A 15,071-nucleotide genomic window follows, 5' to 3' on the forward strand; every position below is an offset into this window, starting at 1 on the left:
ATCAGCAGATGAGATTGCTGCACACATTACAGTAATAAAGCAAAGACTTGCTGGTGACACAGAATACATGGTGACACCTGTCCCGTGGTGACAACTCTGCAGCTCCAGGGCTTACTGAAAGAACACAAGCTTCTCTGAAGACGTGACAACACACACACTCACATTATTTGTCCTTTTTTATGACAATTAAAGACAATCATGTCCTTCCTCCTTATTTCCACTGACTGAATCTCAATCCTAGCTGTGTTATGCTAAATGCAACACAGCAGGTCAAATAAATAGCAACTTTGCAAACTCAGTGTATTTCTAGGAGCTGATAAGGACTGTGGGAAAATGCTGCAGAAGAAGTCTGTGCGTGTGCGAGTGCGTGTGCGTGTGTGTGTGTGTGTTGTGGTGTAGAGCTTGGAGCTGTTGTAACAAGGACATGGTTTTCTGTACACGGCACCAATTTGTTACACGCTTTTTCTTGTGCACACACACGCACACACACATGCAGACATGTACAAAGACACACAATACATACCCTATTTTTATATTATTCCGTTATGTTGAGCTTGGGACGGTAATGCTGTTACAGTAAGATGACAGGAAGAAGAAGGGTGATGCATGGTTATAGGTGAATTGGCCAAGGTTGGAAAAAAATCAGTTGGATGGCAGACAAGCAGAAAAAAAAGGACAGGAGAGCTGATGGGGGGATGAAAGAAAGAAAGAAGGTAGAATGAATGGAAAATGATGGAGGTAGAGGAGGGGTAGAGGGGAAATCGTTTATCCTGCAGCTCAGGTGAGGGTGACCTGTTTGTCTCTGTCGGCCTCTGTTACTCCCCTGATGTCTCTATAATAGGCAGGAGAGGCAGGTGGACAGGACAGCACAGTGCACCAGTTAATATTGACACAGGCTCACCAACATGTGTGAGCTTTTTCAGGAGCGTATAATTAAGAATGGCATCTGGGATTTATTTTTTTGAGCTCATGTTTCAGAGCTGCTTTTATTTTTCACATCCAATGCTGTGTATTTTCCTGTCCATTCTGTATGTAAGTGTTTGTGTGCAAAATGCAGTGGTGGCAAAATTAATTCCAGTTCTGTTTGTCGTCTATTTGCTTCAACAAACCTCCTTGGAATGAATAGAGATTGTTATCAAACATTCTGCAGAACTGCAACATGCATGACAGCAGACCCCACAATTTGCTATTCCGGCATCTCAGCCCTCTAACTTTTTTATTCACTTTACATTTTTTGTGTATATTTTACTAATTACCAGCCTGTCTAATAATAATAATAATGCAGTGGATTTTTATAGCGCCTTTAATGACATTCAACATGTTTTTCATTTTTGCGTTATTCATTCACTTCACACACAGTGATGGTAAGCTACTACTACAGCCACAGCTGCCCTATTTGTCTCTGTGAGCACTTCTACATTACATATATATATATATATATATATATATATAACCATTAGGGATGCACCGAAATGAAAATTTGTGGCTTAAGCCGAATAAAATATGAACGCTTGGCCGAATACCGAATATCGAATGCGGTTGTTAGGTTTTTCACAATTTTTTTAATAGTGCATAAATAGCCTAGATTACATTTTTAGACATGTTTATTGAATATTCGGACATTTTTTAGATATTCCAGTAGCCTTTGCTTTTCAAAAAAGGCACAACAAAGTTTTTCATTTATATTATCCTTTCACATAAAACAAAACATGCATTCCAAAAAATAAAAAATAAAGGGCATTAAAGGGGAGGTATGATGAAAAAAATCACTTTATAATGGTTTTGCTGCAGTGATATACGTCCCTTTAGCCTCATTCAGAGGGACAAAGTTAAAAAAGTTCTGTTTCCTTCATCCCTTGTTATTCCACATTTTGTAAAAGCAAAGTCAGCTTTATATGGGCGAGTTGGATTTTGCCCACGTTGGCAGGTGACGTCACCTAACACGCCTTCTAGAATGTTAGCTCCTCCCTCTCCAACTATTTAACAGCTAAAACAACACTGCGGTTTAATATAGAATATATATTGTACTTTATTGCCATATAAATAAATAAATATAAATACAAACTACCCTACTGGAAGCCCAAACTGAACTACTTTTTCTGCCGCCGATCATGTTGGGAGTCACTGCTTGGAGCCATGAACCCATTGTTTACACACATCAGCTGTTATCACTTCGTACTAATGCTACACCAGTCTATGCAGCGAGACCCAGTGTAGTGTAAGGAGGAAACGATGGGGATGTTTACGGGTTTGTGGCTCACAGCACGAACAACGGACTTGGTTGTGGAATTGGACGGTTTCCAACTTTTACGCAGTGACGGACGACGGAGAGCAGTAAGAAAGGAGAGAATCTGGCTGTGTTTTTGTGCGGGAAAGGAGGAGCTTCTGCTGCTGCTCTGGTTCTGCAGCAACGCGCACACACCTTTTCGACTGAAAATCACTGCACAATGTTTGATTGCATCATTACGTCACACACTACTTTTGGGCCTTGCTTTTAACTCACTAAACCGAAGGCCGAATGTGGCTTTTTTAGCAATATTCGGCCAAATTTTTTCGGCCACCGAATATTTGGTGCATCCCTAATATCCATCCTTTATTATTATTATTATTATTATTATTATTATTATTATTATTATTATTATTATTTAGCATTCCATAAACTGGTTGAGGATATTTTGTAAAACAAGAGTACCGGTACTTTTGAATACATTTGAGGTCTTTTTTTAAAGATAATTGTGTTCAACCAAAGAAAATAACAAATTTACACATTACCCACACTGTGCATGTGTGTCACACATGTTGTTCTTCCTGACTCTGAAGCTTCTTTTTTTTCTCCCACAGTAATGTGGTTTGCTGTCCTATCTCTGAAGTATTTCTGGCTTTTACCACCATTTTCCCCTGGGAGGCTTTGTTACAGTAATACGATGCATTGTTCACTCACCCTATTGAAGATTCTCATTAGTTTTGTTTCATTCTTTAGAGCCCCTATGAAAGAACTGTGTTATATGACCGTACATGATGAAAGGAAGAATATAATTCCACCTTTGGAGACCAATGAACACAAATTATTAGTAGAAAATATTCCACGTACTATGCTAATCCATCCGTTCTCATTAGCTAACATATGGGCTCGCTGACTGCGGTGACTGTTATGTAATTAATAGTCATGGTGTTGCAATTAAAATTTGGGGGCATTATGAGTTGGCTGATTCAGATATTTAAACCACAAACTACCCCAGGCTCTCAGTTCTGAGTGGGTTTTATGCTTATTTTTGTGTTTATACTCACTTCTCTGTTGTTTCCTCAAACAAAAAAGTGTTTGAGTGAAAAATGAGGGCCGCCCTAGTGCGGAATGCTGCAAAGCATATTCTTAGCAGCTACCCTTGACTTTTCCTTTACCCTCCCACAATGAATTACTGCCCAGTTTAGTAGACCTTGGATCAGCTGCTGTAGAAATAAAAATACATTCTGGACTTAAAATTGTTGTCTGAAGCAAGAAGTAGTTCAGGGCATGCATGCGGCGAATCATTATCACATAAGAGCAGTGGTCCGCAAGTCTACTCCAGGGGGAACGTGTATGATCACAGTACCACAGTAATCCATATTCACTTTCTTAATTTGTTCAATTATTTCTAACATATTGTATAAATTTTACACTCTGCCTATTCCTAGATAAAGTCTAGTTAATGTATTACTGGGCAGAGGTTACAAATTGGGTTCCCAGTGGTGAGGCTTAACACACGGAGGATTCAAAGTCTTTTATGTGATCGAGCGGGCTAAATTGCTGACGCCGTAATGAGTGAACAAGCCTCAATGTCAAGGCTTAGACGGAACTGGCACTCACACATCAAATCACACACACACACACACGTAAATCATAGGTACAGACAACCACATAGCCGGAACAAACTTGATTGAAGAGTATGGATGGATGGATAGATAGATGGGTCATTCCATGTCATTTCAACAACTGTCCCACGCTCTTTGGTGCACTTTATGAAGTTCATAATAAATATTATGTTTTCAAAAATAAATGTTTTTCTGAGGCAATGGTTTTCATATTTATGTTGCTAGTGAAAGTCTTATAAAAAAAATAAATGATTATAAAACACAGAGACAAGCTACACTGGCCAAATGTAATATTTTCAATATTCGTGAGTGGTGAAATATCCCAAAGTTGGGGGTCTAAGAAAAAAATGAAGAAATTTTGTTTTATATCACAAGAAAGAATAACCTTTATACTATGAATTAAAACGGAGACCAGAATTGTTTCTTACATTCACACATGCAGTTATGGGCCAATGAAAACAGTTAAAAAAAGAGCATTTTTTTTTCAGATTTCAAGAGATTGTCACCCAAGAACCAATGCATATATCTGACTAATCATTAGTGATTTGAACAGCCTATGTACATAACTCAAAGCTGATAAAATCACACGGAGCTGAGACACATGCAAAGTTGTTTACTGAAGGTCCAAACATGTTCTAGCCCAAAACCGCAACAAACTCAGATAGGATCATTTTGTATATTTGAGAGAGTTGGTGGGGCTGTATTACTATACCAAATTTCATTTTTCTATGTGGTGAAGTTCCTGAGATATTGGAGGCTGAAAATGGAAGAAAAATGAGGATGCGCTAAAATCGACATACTCCCTCACTAAAATTTTCAGAATGTTTTGATAGATAAGTCGCTTTCCGGTTTATATTGCTGATCTCATAGACGCTAAGTTGTTTTTTAATTCACTGCTATAGTCATTCGAAGGTGGGATGATATATTGTGCGATAATATATCACAATATTAAAACGTCACAAGAAGTCTCGTCAAAAGTGGTATCACGACCAGATTTGTAATTTTTTTTAACACGATCTACTGCACTTCAATCAATCAATCAATCAGTCTTTATTGGGGATGTAACGATTAATCGTAAGGCAGTTAAAAATCGAATAATTGGTATCACGGTTTACATCGATGCTGTGAAAATTGAATCACAGTACTTTTTTTAACCAGCAGAGCAGAAGTGTTGGCGGCGGGTGGAATCTGCCAATACTTTCTTTCTGGCTGCCTTCTACTCTTAAACATGTTCATAAATTATTCCTTACCCCTTTGGCACCGAAAGAATATCTGTAATATTACGTGAATATCTGTAAAAGCTACGTTTTTCTAATAGCTCTGTCTGCCAGCATAGCATCTCTTCTTCACTGCTATAATATCTGCATGCCAACCGACCACTGGGTTACCAGCGCCCTCTGCTGGTCCAAACACATATCTGATGCAAATACAATGCAATGTTTTAAGTCCAATTGTTAAGGCACAAAATACATTTTCAGTTGCACTTTTAAAAAGAAAAATAACTATTATGCAGTTTTGTATTGTTTACTATAGAACCAGAATTTAAATTAATAGGCTTCTTCTTCATTTTTATTATTCCTTTATTTATTTCATTCAGGATTTATTTTTTTAGTTAAATTGCATTGTTTTGAATAGTTTATCAAGAGGATTCTTTTGACAATGAAAAATAAAAGGAAAATAGTACAGTATTTTCCCAAAAAAAATAAAGGAATATTTTTCAGTAATTTATGTACAGTCCCATTTTGTAAAATAAATCGTGAGAGAATCATATTGTGAACCCAGTATCGTGAATCGAATCGTATCGGGACTTGAGTGAATCGTTACATCCCTAGTCTTTATTAATAAAAAGCGCTTTTCATACATGGAGAATGCAGCTCGAAGTGCTTTTACATAGTTAAAAATACACCCACCCCATACAAACCCTGTTTACCACACACAAGTTAAGATAAGGACAATGGCCCATGGCTGGGTACAAAGGATCTAGGTAAGGAGACATCACAAGGAGCCGTCTGCACCAGGAGCAGGACACAGACGGGGGGCACAGAGGCCCTATTCCAGCAAAACAGCAAAAGCTATTCAACAACACCGAGGGCCACGATACAGCACCACTGCAGCCACGGCCCCTCACAGCCCCTAGCGCAGAGGTCTCCCTCCGAGGAAACACTGGGATAGTAATCCTAAAAGAAAAACCTAAAAACTATAAAAATCACATAGAAACTTAGAAAAGTTAGTTATAATGACAACCAATCTGGCGAGGGATGTTGATAACTGTCTTCTTGTTGTTTGTGTTCATCGCCTCTCCTTCTCAATGAAAGCCACACAAAACCCTTATTAAATTACTATAGTTATGTAGTCAGAGGAATTAGGTTTGAGACATGTTAAATAATTGACTTTAATGGTAGAGGTAAAACTGCACGGCCATTCAGGAAATAATAAAAAGATGTCTGTGCAAACACCCATGCAGGCAAATGTTCTCCCTTGGGATGTTTAAAATAGATTAACTTGTCTGAATTTCCTGTTGACTAATCTAAACAGTAAAACCAAACTGCTGCTGGTTAATCCAGTTTGACCTCTTAACTTAATAGGAAATGTACATTGAATAGACTCCTTGTCCCCACGGGAATGACGTGTCCTAACATTGTGTGTTTGGTTCCCACAGCATTATTAATAATATCTGAGCAATGTGCACTCACACACACGTCATCAAACAAATGAGACAGTTGCATTACTGTCTCTGTCATGAATGGAGAGCATGTATTGATCTGGAACAGAAGCTCATTCATCAGAGTGGTTGAGCAAAATACCATTAGAGTAGGAGATGTGATGTGGGCACACACACACACACACACACACACACTCCAAACTATGGTCTAATCTAAACAGAAATATTTTTGCCAACTCTCCTTTAACCCCCTGTATCCTTCACTCTGCCGTTCAGCTCGCAATTGTCCAACTAACGGTTCCACACGGAGGCATCGGCCCACCCAGTGCAGCTGGTTGTTAGCATATGTCTGGTCCTTCCTCTTTGCTGCTATTTGGCAACTCTAACTATAGTGTATCAGCATGATTATTCATCACTACTGGGTCAAGGTCTTTGATTAAAGGACCATGGGGAACGTTTGCATATAACGAACACACTACAACATCTTCTTCAGTGACTTGTGAAGCGAAGAGGATGACCGATAAATAAATAGCATCCTCCACATAAAGGGACATTCTACGAATGAGGAAGAGAATGAATGGGGAAAGATTCAGGGAATCCAGAGATGCTAATGAGAAGCAGACTTTAAAAGGTGAGGCAAATATTTCATTAAAATAGAGGAAATGTCAGTGATGCACCTGAACATTTAAACGTGGGGAGCACGTTCTTTCACATCAGCCTCCTGCTGCTCCTGTAAAAAGAGACATTGAGACAAAGACTGCTACGTGGATGGTTTATGTGTTTGTCTGTGTATGTGTGCACTTCTGCAGCTCTTTGTTGGAAAGCTAATAATAAACCCTCATGCTGGCTTTTGATTTGTCTGGATAAAAGAAACCATAATGAGCCCCATGATGTGAGCCATTTAGTGTGCCATTCAAAGCGAGCTGCCACGTCTGTCAATCACAGGGAAGTTTCCCCATCTCTCCATGACAAGGTTGGCTTTTGTCCTGAAATCTTCGACAATGACGTGACACAGCGATGACAGACATGCATTCACGCCTAACTCTCAACCCAACATCTGTTGAGCATTCATAATCTTCTGCTGTCTTGCGGAGAAGGAAATAAAAAAGATTCAAACGCTGTCGGATCAAGTGCTTCCTCACGTCAATTCCACTGAAGCTGCTGCTGGTTCCACATGGTCCACCAGTGTGAAATTTGCAAATAGATTACATTGGAGCTGAGTGACGCTTTTGTCCTTATGGGTCACTTCTGATCAAACATGGCTGATGAGCCATTCATTTCATCTGCTTATCTGATCTGATATGACAACAATTCTTCAGGCTGGAGACAAATAATTTTCACCGGGACACTTTATTTATTAATTTTATTTATTTATTTTGTGAACAGTTTTACTCAAATATTAAAGGATGAATTTTGATGACATTTTCAGGAAATATCCAAAATAGGAACACAACTTTTGGGAATGTTCTGGACCATATCTGGATTAGTTTTAAATATTTCTTTCAATTCATGTCTTTTTTTGTCATTGACTTAGGTTGATAATATTAAATTCAGACGGTTTCATCCAATCAGATTTAAATTGCTGATTTAATCACGATTTTATCTAAAAATGGGGCTGCCCATACATTTCGACCTACTGTCTTAACATTTAGGTGAGCTTTGGATTGCTTTCTAGTTTTTAATGATTGTACACTAAAGTTTTTATATAGATATTTTCGTAACACAGTACCCCACTAGATCCCTCCACCTAACCCAAAAAATGCCAACATAGCTCCAAAAGTGTCAATTTAGCGAACAACACTTAATGGCAGCCTTCATGACATCTTTTTCATGCTAATGACAAATAATGACAGTGTAATGACAGCCTTATGTATGAAACTTAAAGTAAAGTCTTATCGATATTTATTTTCTTTTCCATTACAGTAAAAGTAGTAATCAAATAACATGGTACGTTTATTTCTGTTGCATTGCCTAAAATAGTCCACATTTGAAAAATCACTCGGCAAATCAGAATCAGAATCAGTTTTATTGGCCAGGTACATTTTAGAACAATACAAGGAATTTGACTTGGTAGTTGCAGCGAAAGAAACCACATCAATACACCGGAGCAGCCATTTGCGGCGCCCTTATATTTAGGTGAAAATTGATCAAAATACTTACACTATTGACATTTATATTTAAAGTTTAGTCTCGGCATAACCCATTTGCAGTTCTCAGCTAAGCTATCAAGAAATCAATACAACACCTTACCTCCTCCTGTCAATACACCTCATCTGACCTATTGGCTAGGATGTAGAGAGGAGCGATCCATTGCATTGACAGCCCTTCACCACCAGCAGCACAGTTCCTTCTCCTGTGCTCTCTTATTAGAATCACTCTATCACAGTAAATTCCTTATGCATCAGTCTGACTGCAGGTTGGGATCCCAGAAACAATTGCTAATCTCTGCTGGTGGTCGGACTGTTCCACTGGAGGAAAGTGCTGGCATGTGTCATGTTTAGAAGCTAAACTAATTTTGGTAGCTAAACTACCAAGAGCCTCCACAGGAGGCTAGCGCGTCAAGCTAGCCTCTCTGAGCAGGACCAGTTCCATCTGGGGCTCGCAGCTCGACCTGGCTGGCGAAGAGACTTCTTACATCCAGGGGCGTGCCAAGACAAGTTCTCCCCGTCTTCCCTGAGCTGCTGGTTGAGGTAGCACGTTCCTGGCAGGACCGCCCTTTCAGTAGCAGGAGCCCGATGGCCGGTGCCACATCCCTAAACTGTGAGACGATGGAGAGCCTCGGACTACTCCGGATGCCTCCAGTAAAGCCACTTGTCATAGCACACCTGCTCCTATTATGTCACCTATCCGATCCGGTTTCGTGATAAACGCAAGAGCATGTTGTCCCCTGCACAGGAAATCTTTTTCCTGGGATTGTCCCTGCACTTGGTGCCTTTCACTGGGCGCGTCTCGGCGAAGCGGGTGAAGACATTCAGGACGTGTCTCGCGCTGTTTCAACCGGGCAAATCTGTTTAGTTCAGATTATATCTTCGATTACTCGGGTTGATAGCATCTGTCATCCTTGTGATCCACCTTGGACGCCTCCACATGAAGGAATTCCAGCTGTGGGTTCACTCACAAGGGCTGAGTCCTGTGCGTCATGGCACATGGAGAGTGTTGGATACTCCAGAGTGCGGCACGGCTCTGCGCGGGCCTCTAGTTTCCTGACGCGCGGTGTACCCATGGGCACCGTCACGCCCAGGAAGGTGGTCTCCACAGATGCCAGCCTGACGGGCTGGGGTGGGGTTCACAAGGGCTGATCTGTGAGGGGCTGCTGGAATGTGGACCTCCAGTACTCTCACATAAATTATTTGGAGCTCTCAGCGGTGTTCCTCTCGCTGAGGTGCTTCCTTCCATCTCTCATTAAACATCGGTCCTGGTGAGGACGGACAATACCACAACTGTGGTGTACTTCAACCTCCAGGGCGGGTTGCACTCCCATTTGTTGCATATGCTGGCATGCAAACTGATCCTGTGGAGCTGTGGTTGTCTCCTCTCACTGAGGGCAATGCACAACCCAGGGGTCCTGAACACGGGTGCAGACCTGTTGTCCAGGGATGCGCCGGTGTGCAGGGAAATAGATGTTACACCCAGAGGTGCTGGAACAGTTGTGGGCCCATTACGAATGGGTGGACCTGTTCACCGCGGGGGAAAACGCACAGTGTGCAATGTTTTACTCCCTGCACAGCATGGATGCTCTTCTTGGCATAGACACACTAGCACACAATTGGCCGCACATGCTTCTTTACGCATATCCCCCGTTGGCCCTGATACCCCCCACTCTGTCCAGGGTGAGGGAACATGGCCATGCACTGATCCTGGTGGCTCCGCATTGGCCTGTCATGCATTGGAGATTAATCAGTTGCTGTGAGCTTGTTCCTGCTGCGCAGGGTCCTGCTGTCACAGGCGAGGGGCTCGATATTCCTCCCGCACCCGGAGCACGTGGTTTTGAGGGCCTGGCCCTTGAGTGGCTCAATCTGTCAGCTATGGGACTCTCACAAAGTGTGATTTCCACTATACAGAGTGCTCGAGCCCCCTCTACTAGATCTCTTTATGATTGCAAATGGAGGGTATTTGAGGGATGGTGTCTCCAGAGGAGACATATCCCCTTTCAGTGCCCGGTGGGAGTGATTTTGTCATTCCTGCAGGACCTGATTGACAAGCGCAAAGCCTTTTCAACTGTGAAAGTGTATTTGGCTACAATCGCCGCTTGTCATGTAGGCTTTGTGGAGAAACCGGCGAGTCAACACCTAATGAAGGGAGCGCGCAGGCTCCTCCCTCTGTCCAGACTACTGGTGCCACCGTGGGATCTGGTTGTGGTTCTGGAGGAACTTAAACGTCCTCTCTTCTAACCACTGGGGAAAACGGGCCTGAAGTTTTCTTCTCTGAAGGCTGTTTTGTTACTGGCTCTGGCGTCAGCTAAGTGGGTCAGTGACATCCATGTGCTCTCGGTGCACCAGTCATGCGCTCAGCTCTTCCCGGACAATGTGAGGATGATTCTGAAGCCCAACCTGGCCTTTGTGCCAAAGGTGGTGGGCTCATGTTCTCCCATTGACCTGTTGGCCTTTTCTGCCTTACAAGGTGAGCAGCGGCCTCATGTGCTGTGTCCAGTTCATGCGGTACGCACTTACATGGACACGACAGGGACTTTCAGGAGGAATGATCAGCAGTTTGTCTCCTGGGCTAATCCCCGCAAGGGCGAGCCTGTTACCAAGCAACGCCTGTCACACTGAGCTGTGTAGGCAATTGCTTTGGCTTATACGAGTCAGGGTCTGCGACCGCCTGATAGTCTGCGCGCACACTTGCCATATACTGCGCTTTGTTCAGGGGAGTGTCTGTCCAGGACATTTGTGCGGTAGCGAGTTGGACCTCGCCTCTCATGTTTGTTTGCTTTTACATGCTGGATGCCTCCGCTCTGTGCGTGGCACGGGCGGTTTTACTCTCCTGATGTGTACAGATCTCTGCCCTGCGCGCTTGTCTTCGCTCGATAAGCATGTCTGCAGTACAGGAGCTACCGCATCCCATACTGAGATATCTCACGATATATTATGAAATAGAGCTTTAGTTTATTTTCATAACTTCGATTTTTTGAGTAATATGAGTGAGATGTCTCACCAGCCAACCCTTCTTGCTTGGCCTGTGAGAAGAGGTGCTTACTTTGAATGACGTGTGCCCGTCCGGCTCCTCCTCTTATAGGAGGTGAGAGTGTCTTCGGTCGACAGACATGTTTCACCAGCCAATCAGGATTGGCAGATTGAGAAAAGTTCTTCCCGTAGTGAGTCATCTCACTCATAGAACCAGGGTTATGTAAAAAAAAACCTAAAGTTTTTAACAAGCACTGCTGTCAGCAGCACAAAGCATTGAGTGTAAATGGAAACAAACTCAAGAAAACAAAAGTGTTCCAAGTTTTGTGAGAGGTGCTTGTTCACTCTCTGACTGAGAGGCAGACAAAGAGATCGATATCACTCTTGAATCAGTACTGTAAACAAAATCTGTAGCCAAGACCAAGCAACTTTAGAGACAGCAGAAATGGGTAAAGGTGTTGATTAGAAAAAAAAAAGGTGTCCAGTCAGTTGAATCTGAAAATTATTTATTAATAATGTAAAATAACCATCAACTGTAATAAGAAATAGATCCACGCTTCAGGTTTTATGCAGATACGGTAGGTAGAGATGTCATTTTTTAAATTGTGCTCTTTGCAGCATTTTGTAGAGGGATTGTTTTACTGCTTTGCTACAGCCAACTGGGTTTACCTGATATCTCTCTTCCTTTCTTTAAGCCAAACCAGCTGCTCGTTGCAACCCAGAATAACAGAGGAGCATTAATATTCTCAGCTCTCTCATTCCAAGAAAAGGGAGTGTTTTCCTCCCCAAATGTCAAGCAAAGTCTTTTAGAGCTGTAGGACTGTGTTGGTGTTTGAGGAATAACATCACATGACTGTTGAGTGTTGACACTGCGTTTGGGTTTTGTGTTTGCAGTGTGTGTGTGTGTGTGAGCGTGTGTGTGTGTGAGCGAGAAAGAGAGAGAATGATCATTCAGGGGTTGAGTTGAGGCGAATTGGAATCTGAGGCACAGAGCAGGCTGGAGTGTCGGACGTCGCCACAGGAGTCACTCCCATCTTCTTAAGGGAAAGCTCGTCCGTCACAGAAACGGACCGAGTGAACACCGGACGAGAGGCGACCTGTGGGCCTGAGAGGGATAGATAGGTTTGAAATTATAACAGATAAAGCATGACCAGGATTCAACACATTTTAACAGCAACCACTGCATCAAAATCAAGTCCAAATATGAAAGCTTGAGGTGGAGTATGATCATAAGGAGCCCCAGACATGACATTTGTGGCCACAAATTAATTTTTTTCATCACCATTTCATGTCTGGGGCTCCATATGATCATATAGTGTGTTTACAACCATTCTGTTGCCACTGGCTTATGTTCTTTATTAACATTTTTTAAAGAAATCATTCAAGTTAAAAAAAAAAAATGTCCAATCAGCTAAATCTGAAAGTAATTCATTAATAAAGTAAATTAACCATCAACCGTAATAAGAAATAGATTCACACTTCAGGTTTTATGCAGATACGGAATGACCAAGATTCAACACATTCAACAGCAACCACTGCATCAAAATCAAGTCCAAATATGAAAGCTTGAGGTGGAGTGTGACCATACGCAGCCCCAGACGTGACATTTTGTGGCCACAAATAAAAGAACATATCTTCACCATGCCATGTGTGGGGCTTCATATGATTATATAGTGTGTTTACAACCTTTTCTCACCTCTGGCTTATATTCTTTATTAGCATTTTTAAAGAAATCATTCAAGTAAAAAAAAAAAAAAAAAAATAAATCCACTCTGTCACATCATGTTATGCAGAGCTGTGTGTAGTAGCAGTTTTTATCCTGCAGGAGGTCATGACAGGATGGTGTAGAGAGCTGCAGTAGGTTGAGCAATGACTGCAGATTTGTTGCAGCTTGATGCCTCTCATCATCACACACCGAGGGAGGCAGAGTGAAGGGAGGGGGGGGGGGGGGGGGGCGAGAGAGATTGAGGGGGGGATGGGGGGTATACTGGAAATTCTACCTATTGATATTTCTCATATCCAGCTGAGGTTCACAGGGTTTACCAGCAGGGGGCACAGTGACCACACACCCTCTCTCTCTCTCTCTCTCTCTCTCTTTTTCTCTCTTTCTCTCTCTCTCTCTCTCTCTCTCTCTCTCTCTCTCTCTCTCTCTCTCACGCACACGCACGCCTGACATTTCCAGCTTAAGTGATGCAATGGCTGGTTATTTATGTTGCTGAGTCTCGAGATGCTCAGAGTTCAGCAGGTGGCTGCATTACATTGTTTATCAGAGCAACGCAGTAGCGCACACACACACACACACACACTACATCACACACTACATCTGCCTTTCCTTTGCCCTTCTGTGGGCATACACTGCTTGTGATGGGAAATGTCTCCCTATTGCTCTCTGTCTCCCACTCAAGCACTTGAGCCATCTGGGCACATGTAGGGCACAGCAAAGCAAAGATGTTGCAACCAGTATCAATTCAAGAATGTCAGCAAAGCACTGCTACTAATGCGCTTTGGGGTTTTTTGAGTGTGTGCTTTCCAAATCAAACTGTTCTCATCCTGTTCTGGGTTATGTTTTTTTTTTGTATAGTGGTCCAACTAATATGTATTCTAACTGAAAATTGACAAGTTTTGTCTTATTGTGCTTTCACTATTTTTGCTTCATGAATTGCTTCGAGTGAGAGAATGTTTACTTCTCTGCAGAAATATGCATTTTAAATATACTGCTCTTTTCATCTCATGCTCATTCCATTTGCTGTTTTCACCTTCCTCTCTCTCTCTCTCTCTCCCTCTCTCCCTCTCTCTCTGCTCCGACTGCTTCATTTAGCAGTATCATCCTTCTCGCTCTCTCCTTTCCCATCCTCTGTGTGGGTCAGGCGCTGCGTCCTCACCTGTGCTGCTCTGATTGGATTTGACTTTGCTGTTGGTCCTTTCTTGCATTGCTCGTTCGTACTCTCTCACATCGTCCAAGCTAAGCCCTGGAAAAGAAAACAGATACACTATGTTGTTATTTAAAGTTACACTGATTAAAAACCGAAAAAAAAAAAAAAAAAGAATTGTAAGGACTGGAAAATCTCTCCTTGTGAAGTCCAATATAATATCTGTGAGATGCATATTTAAGATTTGACCTACCGTGCCATTCATCTATCCATGCCACTGCCTGGCGGTGGCCGACCAACAGGATGTCTCGAATGTTCTGTCATAAAGCAGGAAACAGATACATGTCTTTTAGTGTATTTTAGTGTGTTGAAAGGCATACAAATCTGATGAACACTTAAACATACTGATACATGATATTATCGTCCCGTTATCAGCCGATGTTGACTTTAAAATTAAGCATTGATGTTGGCCATTATGCTGATATAATCAATCGATATAATACCAGGCTTTGCTTCTTTGATCATCCCATAAACATCATATGTAGACGCCTCATCACCCGTGGAGAG

At 42.0% G+C, this 15,071-nt stretch overlaps 1 protein-coding gene across 3 annotated transcripts in view; it reads right to left on the reverse strand.

Annotated features, from left to right (window-relative positions):
- Positions 1-347: 347 nt before the first annotated feature.
- The window catches only part of pitpnc1b (phosphatidylinositol transfer protein cytoplasmic 1b), a 29,956-nt gene continuing 15,232 nt past the window's right edge, over positions 348-15,071 (reverse strand). For 2 of the 3 annotated variants that reach the window (XM_028470285.1, XM_028470286.1), the window contains exons 8-10: positions 14,758-14,821; positions 14,517-14,603; positions 12,124-12,739 (exon numbers count right to left, since the gene is read on the reverse strand). In XM_028470285.1, the coding sequence (XP_028326086.1) occupies positions 12,582-12,739; positions 14,517-14,603; positions 14,758-14,821 (309 nt within the window). In that variant the 3' untranslated portion in view covers positions 12,124-12,581. Of the gene's footprint in view, positions 390-12,123; positions 12,740-14,516; positions 14,604-14,757; positions 14,822-15,071 lie in introns of those variants that run through there. The other variant, XR_003675763.1, reaches the window with a different exon arrangement.

This window comes from Gouania willdenowi, chromosome 16 (genome assembly GCF_900634775.1).
Source record: "Gouania willdenowi chromosome 16, fGouWil2.1, whole genome shotgun sequence".
NCBI classification, from domain to species: domain Eukaryota; kingdom Metazoa; phylum Chordata; class Actinopteri; order Blenniiformes; family Gobiesocidae; genus Gouania; species Gouania willdenowi.